This window comes from Labeo rohita, chromosome 20 (assembly GCF_022985175.1).
Source record: "Labeo rohita strain BAU-BD-2019 chromosome 20, IGBB_LRoh.1.0, whole genome shotgun sequence".
Lineage (NCBI taxonomy): Eukaryota > Metazoa > Chordata > Actinopteri > Cypriniformes > Cyprinidae > Labeo > Labeo rohita.
In genome coordinates this window covers 27,462,629-27,481,336 of record NC_066888.1, presented here as the reverse complement: position 1 = coordinate 27,481,336, position 18,708 = coordinate 27,462,629, and the positions used below count along the sequence as shown (strand labels likewise).

Here is an 18,708-nt window from a genome sequence, read left to right as displayed (position 1 = left end):
TACAGTAAAAAACAATGCATGGACAACAGTCAATTTGTCATCTTTCTCAGTGAGTGTGAATTGATAATCAGTCACCTTCATGATATTTACACCACTGTGCAAAAGTTTGGGGTCAGTAAGATTTTTTTTTAAAAAAGGAAATTAATATTTTCATTCAGCAAGGATACATTAAATTGATCAAAATTGTTACAAAAAAATTAGAACTTTTAATTCATGCATTAATAATCAGTCTCCTTCATGATATATTACACCATGGTGCAAATGTTTGGGGTCAGTAATATTTTATAAGAAAATTAATACTTGTATTCAGCAAGGATGCATTAAATTGATCAAAATTAAAGTAAAGACATTTATAATGTTACAAAAAAATGTTGAACTTTCAATTCAAAGAATCTTGAAAAATGTATCATATGGCTTAAACAAAAATATATGGAGCACAACTGCTATCATTATTGATAATAATAATAAATGTTTCTTGAGCAGCAAGTCAGCAAATTATTCTGACTTCTGAGGGACTCCTGAAGACTGGAGGCTACTGACAATTTAGCTTTGCATAGCAGTAATAAATTACATTTTAAAATGTATTACAACAGAAAACTTATTTTTTAAATGTTAAAACTATTTCACAATATCGCTGTTTTTGCAGCATTTTTGATCAAATAAGTGCAGGCTTGGTAAAGAGACTTTTCCCTGCATAAGCAAAAACAAAATCTTATAATAGTAGAACAATTTTTTGTTTTTTTCTAGCTATACATCTCAGTGTGGTGACTTTTTGTCACAAGCTGTTGAACCGAGCACTGCGGGGAAAATATGGTGCATGAATCAGGTAAAACAAGGCACAGAGACACAAAAACACACGCACAGAAATTCACATACAAACAGACACGGGGGAAACACTGAGTGCAGTAGTTTAAGCACTGTTTGCTGAGGCAATGACCTGAATTGATGAAAGCAGAGTGAAACAAGCTTTAACACTACAACTACAAAAGCATGTATAATGTAACTTCACAGACAAATCTCTACATCAGAGCTACAGCGATATGTCTGAAGTATAAATTACAATATAATTAAGTCACACACAACTTCCACTGCAAAAAAAAGTAAATAATAAATAATTATCAGTAAATAATTCTAGTAAAAAAGGCCAACACCCACCTGGATAACTCCTTCCATCATGCTCACCATCTTGTTGACAATGGCAATAACTTTGTGCGTGCGTTCAGAGGGACTGATGTCGGGCCGGTATTGGCTGGACATGACGTAACGGCAGGTCATGTACAGCACATAAGTGGGAGACAGCTTGAAGTGCACCGTTGAGCTATTGGTGTAGTTAATGATGGCAGACAGGAAGGCATCCTCGGCTGTGGGAAGAAATCATGGAGGAAGAAAAGAGATTTTACTGAGACGAACCAAGAAGCTCAGATGCACGATTTTAGCATGCAAAATCATTTTACCATTAAAGTTGCAAATTCATGTTTTTTTTGGTTTGAGCTGTAAACTCCATGTCACTGATCACACTATATTATAACTGACAGTAAAGTGCATGTGGAAACTAGGACTGTCCTCAACTAAAGCAGATTATTAGTTCCACGTTTATTAATAAACCATATAAATCATAATAACGAGCCTTTAATTGCCTACATAGTCTAATAAGCGCTTAAGCGTACGCATAGGGCTTGCACACTGGCAGAAGTAATGATTATGAATGCATCAGGGAAAAACAGTAAGGAGGCTGCATTAACATTTTAATAATTTATTGATAAACTAGTGCTTCCTTTGTTTTCGGCTTAAGAAATACAGTCAGCGACACTGACTTGTCATCTTCACAGTAATGGATGCGCCTGTATTTATGTTTCATATGGATTACATAATTAAGAATATTTGTTTTCTATTTGAATTAAATATATGTATAAATAAAACATTAACATTATAAATAAATGTTAAATTTAAAAGTAGACATTTCATTCTTTATAGACATGTCTGTAAGGCAAGTATACAAGGAGTTTTGAAGTTCAGAGAGACAGAGACGTCAGAAAGCGCATCCTGTTTGCTTTCATTATTTTACAAAAGCACAATGTTTCGTTGTTATTGAGTGCACACAAATAAACGTAAAGTCAGATTCGAAAGATGCATTACTCTTATCTGTATGATCAAAAATGACGGAGTATTTTAAGTGAGGGCACCGGCACCTCCATCTGTCATGCAGTAAGCATGCTACTGTTTAACATCCACACACTGCACAGACACCTAAATAGTGCAAACTTTTCTAGTTTAACATTAGATTGAGCTGCCAAGTAAAGTTGCTACTACATGCATCTTTCAGATGAAAAGTCATATTTGAGGTCGATGAATGATAGGTGAGCATTTGGATGTCCTGCCCGATGTACTGTATTACCATGTAGACCAGCCATTAATGATCTGTCCGTCACGGACTGCGTGACTTCGCCACTTCCTGTGGATTTTTTTTTTCTGCAACTAAGCAATTAATTAAATTTTCGTCGACTAACGGTTAGTTGACTACTGGGGGCAGCTCTAGAGGAAACATCTACAGTAATATAATAGTTCACTATAATAGAATTCATGTTGCAAAGTATATGCATGTTGATTGAAAATGTTATGTGGATGTTGCATGTATACACTGCTTAGCCATATTAAATTTAAAGACTGAAACCGCAAATCAAATGCATAAACACAACACCTGACCATAACATAACCTATAACTTAAAGGGATAGTTAACCCAAAAATGAAAATTGTCATTAATTACTAACTCTCTTGTCATTCCAAACACTTAAGACCTTTGGTCATCTTCAGAACACAAATTAAAATTTAGCAACACAACTGACATGTTCAAGGCCCTGAAAGGTAGTAAGGACATCGTTAAAATAGTCCATGTGACATCAGTGGTGGACTTTATTCAACAATTTCTGCATGTACGCATTGTGTTACTCTTGTGAATGCGCATCAGAGATTGACACAGAAGAGAAGAAATTGTTGAATAAAGTTGTTAGTTTTGTTTTCTTTGCACACAAAGACTAAGTCACATGGACTATTTTAACGACATACTTACTTTATGGGCCTTGAACGTGTCAGCTGGATTGAAGTCTATGCAGGGTCAGAAAGCTCTCGGATTTAATCAAAAATAACTTAATTTGTGTTCCAAAAATGAACGAAGGTCTAGTAGCAACACATAAAAACAGGTCTTTATTATCTTATTTTAAGATGGTTTGAGCTAAATATGAAAATTGGAACGTAGAAATGCAAATTAAACATATTGTGGTTGATTGCTCTAGGTGATGTACAAGGCTGTTATTTTGTCTTAGTCCATCCATGCAACTGCACAGTAGAAATTTGTGACTTCTGACATACTGCTCACTCCTGCCACCTAATGTCATGGTGGGGAAATTATTCCATTCTATATATTCTATTATATTCTATTCTGCTTTTTTTTTGGACAGATTTATTTATTTTTGAGAGAAACATTTAGACACATTACACCATAATTTTTCTCAAACTGATTTAATGATAAAACAGGTTTGAGCAGTCATCAATACTTTCTATCCATTGATCTATGAGGCAGCAAACCATTAGTGATTTCTATAATTGGCTGGCTGTTTTGCTGTACAATCAGCACAGCCAATGAAAGAAACTACATGCCAGCATCAACCAGGTCAAGCGGAAAAGTTATGTTGTGTCTACAACACCCGGGAAAAGCCAATCCCAAAACATGAAAACAAACAGAACATTACAAAGCCGCCCCCACACACCAGACAAATCACATGACCCAGTTCAGGTCAGATCGTTGAAATTAAACCAGCACAAATTGATTGGATTTGCTTTGCAGATGGATGTGGTACTCACAGTTTTCCCTGAACTCAATGCTGGCTGGCAGAGTGAGTTCTGGGCCGTCCTGGGACCTGCGGGGAAAGAATTGTTGCTCGATGAACCAGTTAAGATAGGACAGATTGACACCACTGTCTACAGACGCCCACCGCTCCAGAGACCCTGCTCCTGTCCTGCTGTACAACATCCTGTCACAGATGCCAAACCGTGCTATGCCTGTTTGAATGTGCGTTCTCATCACCACTGGATTATTGATGACAAGACTGAAGCCAGGTGATCGGCGGGCTCAGGTGTCTCAGGTTCAGACAGAGGAAAAGAGTTAGGTTACATATAAAGACCTGTACCCAACGCTGACTCCATAGAGACCCTTGGTGACTGATAGCTGATGTGCACAAAATCTGCTGTTGCTAAACAGAGAATGTAACGAACACAGCATTGCTTTCTGTGTCATTTATTTAATCAACGTTTTTCACATTTAGTGCTAACTGCAAAGTGAAACGTGCAGAATTCAGAATTTTAGTGTTCTGAGAATTTTTTAATTTTTAATTTTAGGTAACATCTAAATTACTCAAATAATGGACAATACATAAAAATTTTAAATAACAAATATATTAAATTAAAATATTATAAATAAAATAAAATATTAAGAATAATATTTTTTTTCAGCATTTTCCGTGCCAACTGCAAAGTGAAAAATGTAGAAATCTGAATTTTAGTGTATTTAGAATTTTAGGTTTTGTCAGAATTTTAAATGTAGAATTTTTACCTATTACAGGTCGCTTCAAAATCACTCAAAAGATAATACATAAAAATGTAAAACAAATATAAATATATCATAAAAATAAAACATTAATAAGAATAATATTTTTTTTTCACATTTTCTGTGATAACTGCAAAGTGAAACATGCAGAATTCAGAACCTTACTGCATTTAGAATTTTAGATTTTTTAGAATTTTAAATGTAGAATTCGTATGTATTTTAGGTCACATAAAAATCACTCAAATAAAAGATAATACATAAAGTAAAATAATATAAATATATTATAAATACATATATGAAAAACATTATAAATAATAAAATTAAACAAATAAGAATAATATTTTATTGTTCACATTTTCTGTGCTAACTGTAAGGTGAAATGTGCAGAATTCTGAATTTTAGTGTATTTAGAATTGTAGAATTTTTATGTATTTTAGGTCACATCAAAATCACTCAAATAAAAGATAACAAATAAAAAATGTAAAATAATATAAATAGGTTCTAAATAGATACAAATTACAAATTTTATTATTTATTTCAAATAATAAAAGATAAATAAAAGATAATAAAATAATTAAAATAATAATATAAATAATAAAATAAAACATTAATAAGAATAATTTTTATGTAATTCACTTAATAGTAAGTTATTATTAATGGGATTAACAGATAAAATATTGCAAATGATTGGTGGCTTCAAAACTTACCAATGTGAATGTCAGGAATTTATTAGTACAGGGGGAAAAAAAATATATAATTTTTCAATTCAGCCCAACTATGAAAATTATGCACACACAATCAGCTAATTCTTACCTTCCATCATGTTTATTAAAGTCCTGCTGTTCTCCTCTAATCATGGGTTTGACCAGGCCTCTTTCACTGTTTCCTGAACGCTCCATCTCCAGCTTCCCTGAGCTCTGAAACCACCAAATATCCCATTACAGATCCATCACACCACACATAAACACACACAGAGATCCAAAAGAAAGAGGCAGATGTGCCACCTTGCTTGTAGGGAGAGCGGAGCCACTATGAACGTCCCCGTGAAGGTCAAAGGTCGTCTCTGGGACACTTCTGAGAAATACAAAAAGGGAGGGAGTTAATCATTTCAGCAGATGACATGGAAGTAAACCGTATCTGTGGCCAAACAAACACACACACACACAATATAACCACCTGGATACGCTCTAAAACACACAATTACATAAAACCTGAGTTGAATGGAAAGTCAAACAGCAGCGGCCCACAGCCTCACGAACACCCGGATACATGTGTGTGTGTGTGTGTGTTTACGAGCACTGAAGACAATCAATAACAAGCTGACGTTCTTACCAGGCTAAATGAATGAGTACAACCCCACAGTCTAAAGTTACACCCGCACAGCGTTTGAACAAATTATACCAACAAAGAAATTACCGTAAATGACAAGATTAGAAGGCAGCAAACCGCTACCGTGTTCAACAGCTGTAGAACAGCTGTTTCCAGCTCTTTGCATTCAGATGTAGATACAGAATAGATCCAGGTATCATCTATACTTCAGCTTGGGAGCGAGCAGTATGTCTAAACATTTTCATGACACTGGCAGCTAGAAACAGTTTACATATTAAATAACCATGTGGTAATGTCCATTTTGGATAATCCGGTGAATTAAATACTTTGCAAATGAAATGTACAGTACTTTTTTAGGAACTTGATGGACATAAACCAAAAGATATGATTATTCTGATAATAAATTAAGCTTGGCATCAATGCAAAAACAGCTTCATGTTATGTAACTCCAAGCAAGCAATATCATAAAATGGACAGTTCAAAATGGTTCAAAACAGCAAATCATGTAAAAATGACTTCTGTGACACTGAAGACTGGAGTAATGGCTGCTTTGCCATCACAGGAGTAACTAACATTTTAAAATACACTACCAGTCAAAAGATTTTTAATGTTTTTTTTTTAAAGTCGTCTCTTCTGCTCACCAAACCTGAATTTATTTAATCCAAAGTACAGCAAAAGCAGTAAAATTCAGAAATATTTTTACTATTTAAAATAACTGTTTTCTGTTTAAATATATTTTAAAATGTAATTTATTACTGTGATTAGCACCATTACTCCAGTCACATGATCCTTTAGAAATCATTCTAATATTCTGATTTGCTGCTCAAAAAATTTTTTATTATTATTATTATTATTATTATTATTATTACTATTACTATTATATTGAAAACAGCTGAGTAGAATTTTTTCAGGTTTCTTTGATGAATAGAAAGTTCAGAAGAACAGCATTTATATGAAATAGAAATCTTTTGTAACATTATAAAAGTCTTTAGCATCACTTTTGAATAATTTAAACATCCCTGCTAAATAAAAGCATAATTTCTTTCCTAAAATAAAATATATATATATATTTACTGACTGCACGCTTTTGAACGGTATAGTGTATAATGTTACAAAAGCTTTTCAGATAAATGCTGATCTTTGAAACTTTCTATTCAACAATGAATACTGAAAAAAATTATTCAACTGTTTTAAATATTGATAATAACAATAATAATAATAGTAATAAATGTTTAGTAAACAGCCAATCAGCATATTAGAATGATTTCTGAAGGATCATGTGATGCTGAAAACTGGAGTAATGATGCTGAAAATGTAGATTTGATCACAGGAATAAATTACATTTTAAAATATATTCAAACAGAAAGCAGGTATTTTAAACAGTAAAAATATTTCACAATATTACTGCTTTTGCTGTATTTTGGATCAAATAAATGCAGGCTTCGTGAACAGAAGAGACCTCTTTAAAAAAATCTTACTCTTCAAAAACTTTTGTACATGGTAGTGTATATTTAAATAGAAAAGTGTATATTTAAATAGAAAAAAATAGAAAAAAAATAAATTAGGGTTAAATAGTGTTTTTTAATTATTTTCTTGAGTACAAGAAACTTCTTTTTTAAAAACAAAAAAAAAAAAAAAAAAAAAAAAATCCTGCCGACCTCATATGAGTTTGTATACAGAACTTTTCCTTGCATTTACCTGCAGTATGAGTAAACATAGCCTACATGTTTCCACATAACACAAATCAGAAAAATCAGATATTACAAGGCCTGAGCTCTTGTCTGATCCTTGCCATCAGCAAGCTTCCATGTCCTGGAATAAGCAGCGCTGTAATCCAGCAGAACATCAGGACATCAGATTAGAGATTCTGCTTACCGCCACAAACACGTTCGCTAAGAGACAACATTTCACATCAAACTAATGCAGGAAATGAACCTAATTGAACTTAGACGGTGCTGACGAATGGCCTGAAATGAACGCAGATTTAATTACTCTGCATTCCCATGCATGCCAATAGGATGCGCATGGGATTACTTTATATAGTTGCATTAAAAAAAAAACTCAGGAATTAAATTCTGGAAGAGCTAAACAAGGGACAGCTCACATGATCTAACAGAGTCATAATGAAAGAATAAACTATTACTAATGAGAAGGGCTGGGAAAATGAGTGTGTAATGCAATTAACGTTGACTGTTCAACGCCTTAAAAACCAACACAACCAAAGCAGCATCTATTTTTCCCCCCATGTCCTAAGGCTGTTTTTCTCCACTTTTCCTACTAATGATAAATTGTTATGAATCTATATTATATTGTATTATATTATATTATATTATATGCGGTCAGTTAGATCAAAATAAAGGTTTGGTTTAGTTGCATAATATATGTGTATATTTAAGAAAAATGTATATATTTAAAAAAAAATGTGTTTATATATTAAATATATTTAGACAATATAATATCAATTATATGAATATAAACACGTACATATAAATATCTTCAAAACATACTGCATGTGTGTTTTTATATATACATAATAAATATACACACATTATGTAAACAAAATAAATTATTTTGGATGCGATTAATCATGATTAATCATTTGACAGTGCTCATTATATTATATATTTTTTTTAAACACTTTATTTTAGCAAGGATGCATTTAATTGATCAAAAGTGACAGTAAAGTCATTTATGTTATTACAAAAGCTGTTCTTTTGAACTTTCTATTTATCACAGTATCCTGCATCAAAAAAGTCTTATTGACCCCGTATTTTGTATGTGTAACCAAAATGAATCAAAAACACCTGAAGTTTCTGAACAAACCTACGTTTAGCTAAAGTTAATTGTAATTAACGAAAACACAGTACTGTTAAAAATATCAAAATAAAGCTTGTTTATGAAATAAACAAGCACAAGAAATCATCATGGTCACATGATCATTCAAGTGAAGCGTTTACACTCCATGAAACACGTGTAAAATGCGTATGAACTCACCAGCACAGCTCTACAGTCCTCCTCTCGCTCCTGTCTGATATGTTTAACAGTTGACTACGGTAAAGCGTGTTTGTTGGTGGGAACGTCACTACACTCCGCCCTGTCTCAAACATAGAGTTTCTCTCTAAAATGACACTGGGACACACCCCTCTCCAACCCACGGTGATCAGATTATAGAGTCGCTCTGTGCCTGTGGCCAACATAACCTTGTGCTCACCCTCTCCCTGCCACTCTGCCGGCCGCTTTTCCAACAGTTCTCACAGTAAAGGCTGCATTTAACACTAGAAATCTGAAAGGACGCTCTCTGCAGAGAAAATCCACACCGAAACCTGTGAAACTCCTGTTGCCATGGCAGCAGAGCATCCCATAACACAACTCGCACTGGTTGTTCAGAGAGACAGCAGAGGTACAGATACACACATCATAAAGTGAGAACAAACAAACCAGAACACGCACGCAAGACACTTAGATATCGATATACTGCCATCTAATGGCTCCACAAGTGCAAAAGCATTTTGACATTCAACTTTTCTTGCACTATAAGAGGCATTATTTAGTTTTTCATGACCACTTTCCAGCCTCACTCCAACCCTTAAAATTAAACTGTCTGTTGTTGCTACTGTACCTTTAAGACTATTTTCACCCAGATAATTCTGAACTTAAAAAAATGATCTGTATTGGTCCTGTGACATGTGTAGAGATTTTACAGCCTGAATTAAAACAATTGCTTATTTATTTTTACTGCTGTTCAAAACTTTGGGCTCAGTATTTTTTTTTATTCAGCAAGTAACAGCAAAGACTTATGCTTTAATACAAAATATTTCTATTTCAAAAAAATGCAGTTCTTCTGAACTTTTCATCAAATCCTTAAAAAAAAAAAAAAAAAAAAAAAAAAAAAAAAAAAACTATGACACAATAAACAGCCTCTCCTAATTGTTCTTAAATGTAGCACTGGAAAGTCAGATTCACTTACATGAATTGTATCATACAATTGATTCATATGAATCAAGTGATTTAAATGAATGATTCACCAGCTAAACAGGAGACAGCTCACATGCTCTAACAGTCATAATCTAAGAATAAACTATTACTAACGAGGAGGGCTGGGAAAAGAAGTTTGTTTTGCAATTAATGTTGGCTGTTCAACACCTTAAAATCAACAGAAGCAACATAGCATCTTTTTTTCCCCCAGGGCTGTTCTTTTCTGCTTTTCCCACTAACATAATAACATGTTATGAATCCATTATATTATATTATATTATGTTTTTAAGAAACTAATTTTTATTTAGCAAGGATGCATTTAGATGATCAAAAGTGACAGTAAGGTCATTTATAACTTTACAAAAGATTTCTTTTTCAAATAAATGATGTTCTTTTGAGCTCTCTATTTATCAAAATATCCTGCATTAAAAAAAATTACTGACCTCTGAACTCTGTACAGGGTTCGTACAGATACTGTAAAATGAAATTCCAGGACTTTCAATTAAATAATCTGTGATCCACACTCTGAAGTCCCGATCTTGTTCTAATCATATAATTTGAATCATTCAATTCGCTAAATGATTCACAAACTTGATCTGATCTAAATCAAATGATTCACAATACGCGCTTCAAAGTCCCAACCTGAATCAAATGATTCGCAATATGTGAAGCTCCAATCTAAATCAAAGGATTCGCGATACGCAATTTGAGGTCCCGATCTGAAACAAATGACTCGCGATACACAATCTGACTGAAGCGCTTCCAAATAGTACATCTTTGTGCAACACAATGGTTTAACTGATTCTGAGTTTCGAAAAGCTTAGTTTCACTATCTGCTTTTTATTAAATCATTACAAGCGATGTCGAAATTAGAAAATGAATGGTTCTTTTAATTTCATCTGGTTTTTGCTAGTGAATTGCTTGAAATGAATGATTAAAGTCATGATTTTGAATGAATCGAACCAGTTCATGCGTAAATGACTCCGTTGATTTGGTCATCTTTTCCTCTTTTCGCGTCTTCAGACATGTTTCCACGACACTGTCAGTACTATTACTAGCTTAGCTCAATTGTTTTCTGACATTAACGTAAAAAAGTTAGAGTTTTCTTTAAAGATTTTTTGTTTTTTGACATTAAACACTTATTTCATAGATACACTGTCTTTCAATTGTCTTTCAATAATTCAAGCATTTTTCAAGTACCTTTTCAGAAATATTACTATTTTCAAAGGTTTTCCAGGCCTTAAATTTCCAAAAGTGAAATTCAAGTACTTCAAGCACTTTAAGCACCTTGTACAAACCCTGTTTGCATGTGTCAACTAACCAAAATTAATCAAACCTGTTCAGACTCATGCTGTCATCCTAACTAAGATCTTCCAAAAAGATATTAAATATCTTCAATGTACTTAGCTACTATTTTTCTAAAGAGTAGCTTTACTATAGCTTAACTACATAAAATGAGTAGCTTGGCAAGCTATAGTTTCAAAGAAGCTTCCCCAGCACTCCATCTAATATTACACAGAGCAACAGATGGTTCATTGTGCTGCACTGCCACAGCTGGTCAATAAAGGATCAGTAGTCGGCTACTGACAACTGTATGAGTATAAATCTTTCAGGACACACTCAGTGTGATTCTTATCAAGTTATATTCGCTTTTCAACTCTCTTAAGGAAAAAATGGCTCACCCTGATTTGTGTCGGGCCTTCATCATGGGCCCTGGGTCTCTCTTGGACATGCTGTGGTCATAGCTGGGGTCTACAAATTTGAAGACGTGAGTGGCTCCGAACTGGACAGTTACGCCGCTGCGCAGAATCGTAGTGTCTGAGATCCGCTGTCCATCCACGAACGTCTCAGCATCCAAACTGACAGGGGTTACAGTCACTAGTCCATCCTCATGCATCAGGTCACAGTGGTGAGGGAGAATCCCAGGCCCGAACAGCTGCGATGTGGAAAAATCACAGAAGTGTTGGATGCGTTTTTTTAAGCACTACAGCACTGAAGATGTTATTTAAGTGTTTTCCTTACCTGGATGTTTCCGTCTTCACTCCGGTCAGATCCGACCTCTGTGACGCTGTGCTGTAGTCTGTAAAGTTTGGGTTTATCCCTGGAGTCCGACCCATCTGCAGAGCAGCCACAGAGCAGTGAGACACACACATTTGCGTCTGTCTGCATTTCAAACACATACAAAACACAAGTATGTGCACACTTGCACAACCCATTAGTGTCACTTCTGTGCTTTGGGGCGTGTAATTAAGGATATGCAAAACTACATGTTTCTAAATTCATCTAGTCAATGGGCTAACTAAACTACTGTATAATTAGGCTGTTTCTCTCCTGAATTTAAAGACACAACTCCTCCGAGAGGGTTTTCCAGGGTTGTACAATATGCTAATTAAAGCACTGACACTAAAAATACACCGCTCAGAAGTTTGAGGGTCAGTGAGAATTTTGTTTTAAAGAAATTAATACTTCTACTCTACAGTACAAATATTTATAATGTTACAAAAGAATTACAGTTGAGAATCTGCAAAATGTTAATTGTTTTACCAAAATAAGAGGGAACATACAAAATGCATTTTATTTTTTATTTAGCGCTGACCTGAATAGGACAATTCAAACTTTTTGAATTTGAAAATCAGAGCAAGTTTAACTTATTTTGTCTTCTGGGAAACATGTAAGTATCTTCTGTAGCTTCTGAAGGGCAGTACTAAATGAAAAAATTATATTTAGGCAAAATAAGAAAAATATACACATCCTCACTCCGTTCAAAAGTTTTCACCCCCAGTTCTTAATGCATTGTGTTTCCTCCTGGAGCATCAGTGAGCGTTTGAACCTTCTGTAATAGTTGCATATGAGTCCCTCAGTTGTCCTCAGTGTGAAAAGATGGATCTCAAAATCATACAGTAATTGTTGGAATGGGTTCAAACACAAAAATGCTGAAAAACCAAAGAATCTGTGGGACCTGATGGATTTCTCTAAAGAATAGTGGGCAGTTTAACTGTTCAGGACAAACAAGGGATTCATGAACAACTATCACTAAACCAAAAAAAAAAAAAACAGCTGACAATGACAGGGTCATTTCTATAAATTCACTCATTTTGTATGATCCCTCTTATTTTGGTAAAATAATTAACATTTTGCAAATTCTGCAAGGTGTATGTAAACTTTTGACCTCAAATGTACATTCCAAATAAATGTTTTTTCCAAGTCTTCTGAACTTTCTATGTAACAAAGAACACAAAAAAACCTTCTCATTGTTGAACAGAAATATTAAGCAGCACAACTGATTTAAGCAGATAGACTGATTTCTGAAGGATCATGTGACACTAAAAACTGGAGTAAGGGTGCTGAAACTTCAGCTTTGCATATATATATATATATCTATATATATATATATGTCTATATATATATATATATATATATATATATTTTTTTTTTTTTTTTTTTAACAAAAACAAAAAAAAAATCTTCCTGGACCCAAACTTTTTAATGGTAACTGTATATAAATGCAGACCTCACTAATAAACTAGTTGGATGTTAAATGACTAGTCAAACCTTTTGCCATTTTCTTACTAATAATCAAGTACTTTCCATGAATACTGTGCAAAAACGAGACTTTTCTATTATTATCAGAAATTGGAACTTGATTAGAATTCTTGGAACTTTTCAGAGAAACAATGAACTTTTACAAGAAATCCTGGGTTATAAATGATGATGGGATGGTTAGGTTCATATTTTAATTATTAGATTAGTGGGATGATTGGAAATCAGGAGTTATGAGCAAAATGCAAAGCACAAACAGCAAAAGGAGGAAGTAAGGCTTAAACATGACAGTATGTGTCAAAATATTTTTATAATACTGGTGTTAGAGCCATTTTTGGTAAATGTATTAGTTTAACAGCCTGACACAGCGTGTGAGACTTTATAGAGTCATTTTGTTTTTATTTAACATGCACTGATGAATTGTGCACAACAAGCAGTATGAATTAGAAGAAGTAAACAGAGTCCATTTTAATGTCATGTTGACTTTTAGACAAGGATCTCTTACCACGAATCCATTGTAAATAATACCCTAAGGTTTTTAGCAATTACGTAAGCGTCTGAGTGGCCAATGTTGGAAACTTTGTACCAATACAAGAAACAATGTGCTATAAAACTAAATGCTTTACCAGAAAATACCACATCCATCTTCTCTAGTGCCAACAATTTGACCACACAACTGCACACTTTACTTTTAGGGCACAAAAAAACAAGTAGGTCAATTTTCAATTTGCAGAAGCATTTTTTTGAGTGTGTGTGAGAGAGAGGTAGAGCTGGGGGAGGATGGGAGGTGCAGGCAGGTTTGTGTTACCTTGATGGCGGTAGTAGTAGGCATAGTGACTCCCTCGCCCTAGGACGGGACGCATGCACAGGAGCCAGGAGCAGACAGAACGGCGGGACACACCGACACACGCCAACAACACGCCAGAGAGAGAGAGAGAGAGAAATAGATAGAGCGAGAGAGAGATACAGAGAGAAGAATAGCCAAAGAGTACCAAACGCAGCAAGAAAGAGAAAAAAGCGCCATAAGCAAGTGGTCAGTCTGTCAGCCGACACACACTCCAGAGATGAGTGAATATGTCAATCAAATCTCAATTTCCAAAGCCCAGAGAAACCTTATGACCACTTCTACGCCATATCTATACTGGACAGCACATTGCAACATGACAAAACCGTAAGTCTACTATTATAATCAATAAAACTGTCTACAGCAGAAGCAATTTGGCTGAGGAATGTTTTTTTTGTGGATTGACAGCTACTCAAGCCGTATTTTGTGCCCAAATTTTATTTAAATTAGTGAACTGAAGCATAATAACTAGACTTGTTAAGACTATAGTACTATATTTGTTACATGACTCATGATGTAATTATTAAAATAATAAATTATGATATTTAATTTAATGTAATAATTTAATTTAATTTAAACAATATATAACAATATTATAGCAAATATGATTAAAAAACATTATATAAACATTATATAATACATAAAATATGTTAAGTATATAAATACATTTTAAAAAATAAACAAAAATGAATATGAACTTATGTAGTATAAACAAGTGAAATTACATAATAACAATAATAATAAATTATATAATATATAAAAAATGTTAACTGACTATATTAATAATTTAAAAATAGCAAAAATGCATATTCAATTATGTAATAAACTGTAATATATAAAATGTTTATGTAAATATATGATATATATATATATATATAATATAAACAAATGAAACTGTATAATTGTATCATTAATTGTATAATTAAACAAAACATATTTAATAATACAATACCATGTATTACATCATAGTAATATATAAAATAATTATTATGAGTAATTCTTTTTCTCATATTCTCATATCTTTTCTCATTGTATATAATACAAATATAGTGTAACATTAAACAATAATAAATTATATAATATATAAAATATGTTAACTGACTATATAAAAATAAAATAGCAAAAATTAATATTCAATTATGCAATATACTGTAATATATATATATATATATATATATATATATATATATATATATATATATATACACACACACACACAAACACACAATATATAAAAAAATTAAATTGTATAATTGTACAATGAAACAAAACATATAATTTAATAATATAATAATAGCATGTAATATAATATCATAGTATTATATTATATAACATATGAAACAGTAAATACATAGTACATAATATATAAATGAATAAAAAAATTGATATTAAAATTAATATCAAATAATGTAATATAGTGTAATATAATATTTAAACAAAATAAACTTTATATTTTTATACTAACACACACACAGTAATTTAATAACAATATAATGCAGATTAAGTTTGTAGAAATAACTTAAGTATGTTTCTATATTATTGTTTTTGAAAATATAATATAATTAATATAATTTAATATAATACAATAATTATTGTTATTCATTTTTTTTGCCATAAATAGAACAACACAAAGTTGCCCAATTAATTATTGCTGAATTGATTGCTTAATGAACTTTCAGAAGTGACGTGAAGCTTTATTGCTTTCACAGCAGACAACCTTAAGTTTTTGTCTTTGCAATGCATTTGTTGCCTCCAGTATAGACACAGTGTCATTACACATCAGAAGAGTTTCTGCTCAGTTCTTTGCTGTTAAAAAGCATTGGTTATAATCGCAGTGACAGGGTTAGTTGTGGGCCGTAGCAGGGGGAGGAACAGTATGCAAGCAGCAGTTAGACTGAGAGACAGCGTTAGTGAGGGTCAGATCTACATGATGTGAATTTTCAACTAAAAAACAACTCGACTGAAACTAAGGTGTATTTTAAGGGGTCTCGCTAGCTGACTCTACAGAGCTCAAAAGACTGAACTCATTTGTCGGCCACAGCTCTACTCATGCGTGAATGTCAGTGGGCAATCGGTGGGCCGCTCTTTACAGCTGTCAAATCAGTGCAACTGAAACTCTAGCGCAACATGACTGATCCACGAACAGCTCTGCTAGCATTCAATTGCCTCTGTTTCTGCTCTAAATTTCCTAGTAAGGATGTGCTGTCATAGTGTGTATTTGTGTTTGTCACCTGGGCTCAGTTCAACCAGGTAGGGCAGTTTCTCGGGAGGAATGGATCCGTGAGGCCAAATCCTGCCGTCTGGCTTACGTACTTTCCCTGGTGCACAGTCTGGAGGACGCTTCTTCAGCTGGAATACTAAGGCCTCTGTAAAATTGACATAATAGCACATTAAAGTCAACAGGGGGCGGTATAGCATGCTGTAAATGAGAGGCTTTTTTATGCTGCTTTTTAAATGCTTTAAGCTTAACCAACATAAAATGTACACCACCAGTCAAGATTTTAATGTTTTTAAAAGAAGTCTCTTCTGTCCACCAAGCTTGCATTTATTTTATCCAAAATACAGCAAAAACAGTAATTTAAAGAAAAACTATTTTTGCTATTTAAGAACTGTTTTCTGTTCAAATATATTATAAAGATGTAATTTATTCTTGTGATTTTAAAGCAGAATTTTGAGCATCATTACTCCAGTTAGATGATCCTTCAGAAAAAAAAACAAAAAAACATTATTATTATTATGTATTATTATTATGTTGAAAACCGCAGTACAATTTTTTCAGTCTTCTTTGATGAACAGACAATTAAGCAGAACAGCATTTTTCTGAAATAGAAATCTTTTGTAACATTATATATGTCTTTAGCATTACTTTTGATCAATTTAAAGCATCCTTGCTAAATAAAAGAATCAATTTCTATGATTTCTTCTTTAATAATAATAATAAGAAGAAGAAGAAGAATAGTTTCTTGAACAGCACATCAGCAGGTTCGATTAATTTGAAGGATCATGTGACAATTAAGACTGGAGAAATGATGCTGAAATTTTACCTTTGATCACAGGAATAAATTGCTTTTAAAAATATATTCAAATAGAAAGCAGTTATTTTAAATAGTAAAAATATTTACAAATGTATGTTTTTGGATCAAATAAATGCAGGTTTGCAGAAGAGACTTTAAAAAAAACAAAAAAAAAACAACACTGTTCAAAAACTTTTGACTGGTAGTGCATGTGATCTATAGTTCAAAAGTTTGGGGTACACAATATTTATTCTTTATTGAAAGAAATTAATACTTTCACTGAGCAAGGATGCATTACATTTATTAAAAGTGACAGTAATGCAACAAAAGATTTCTACTACAAATAATTCTGGATTTTTTACATTTTTAATAATCCTGAAATTAAAGTGTCACAATTTCCATAAAAACATTAAGCTGCATACGGATAACATGAAATGATTCTTGAGCACCAGATCAGCATATCAGAATGTTTTCTGAAGGATCATGTGACACTGAAGACTGGAGTAATGATGCTGAAAATTCAGCTTTGCATTACAGGAATAAATTATATTTTAAACTATATTCAAATAGAAAACAGTTTTTTTAAATAAGAAAAATATTTTACTCTTTTTGCAGCATTTGTGAGCAGACAAGACTTTCAAAACTTTTCAAAACATTAAAAAAAAAAAAAAAAAAAAAAAAAAAAAAAAAAAAAAAAGAAAATTAACCCAAACTTTCGAACGATAATTAAGAAGTTCCAAAATGCTCAAAAATTTGTCTAAAAATGAGCATAAGAAATGGCTGACCTTTATCGCTTGTCCAGTCTCTGAGGATCTGCAGGGGGCAATCTGTGTCATCAAGTATGGTCTCCTTCACTGGTTTATCATTTACATGAATCACCTGCACAAAGCAAACATGCACACGTTTAGAGTTTAAAAAAAACACAACTTTGTTCCCCAAAGAACTAATAAAGTTTGACTTCTTTGGCAAAGCATGCTAATATTTCACAGTTCGCACTCCAGGCAGGCATTCGACACCTGTTTTAGTGACAGATACACGCTCCCTGCCATGATTTAACAGCAGCTTTATGGACGAGCTGTGTATGTAATTAAAATTGGCCAGAGTGAAGGTTGAGGATATTACGATGCCACACAGTAACTCTGAGATGGCATCTGAAAAGAGCTTGTAAGCAACAGCGCAGACAGCCCAAGGTTGACACTTCTGTACTAGCGATGTATGTCATTCGCTGACAGCAGAGATTAGACCGGCCACTTCAAGCACTTCCTGCTCTCCTCCTCTACACTTCCTCCTCGTTCCCACGTATTTCTCTATCTTTCACTCTTTGCAGTGGTAAACGTGTGCAGGCGGGGCACCTTACAACTGCACAATTCAATTACTCTCAGCAGAGGTGAAGCAGATGTCAGCT

General features: G+C 33.2%; 1 protein-coding gene across 1 annotated transcript in view; it reads right to left on the bottom strand.

Annotated features, from left to right (window-relative positions):
• The window catches only part of afdna (afadin, adherens junction formation factor a), a 134,888-nt gene that overhangs the window by 51,398 nt on the left and 64,782 nt on the right, over positions 1-18,708 (bottom strand). The window contains 9 exon segments of the mRNA XM_051092171.1: positions 1,156-1,361; positions 3,860-3,915; positions 5,415-5,518; positions 5,606-5,675; positions 11,588-11,841; positions 11,928-12,022; positions 14,254-14,292; positions 16,521-16,655; positions 18,089-18,182. Coding sequence (XP_050948128.1) covers positions 1,156-1,361; positions 3,860-3,915; positions 5,415-5,518; positions 5,606-5,675; positions 11,588-11,841; positions 11,928-12,022; positions 14,254-14,292; positions 16,521-16,655; positions 18,089-18,182 — 1,053 coding nt within the window.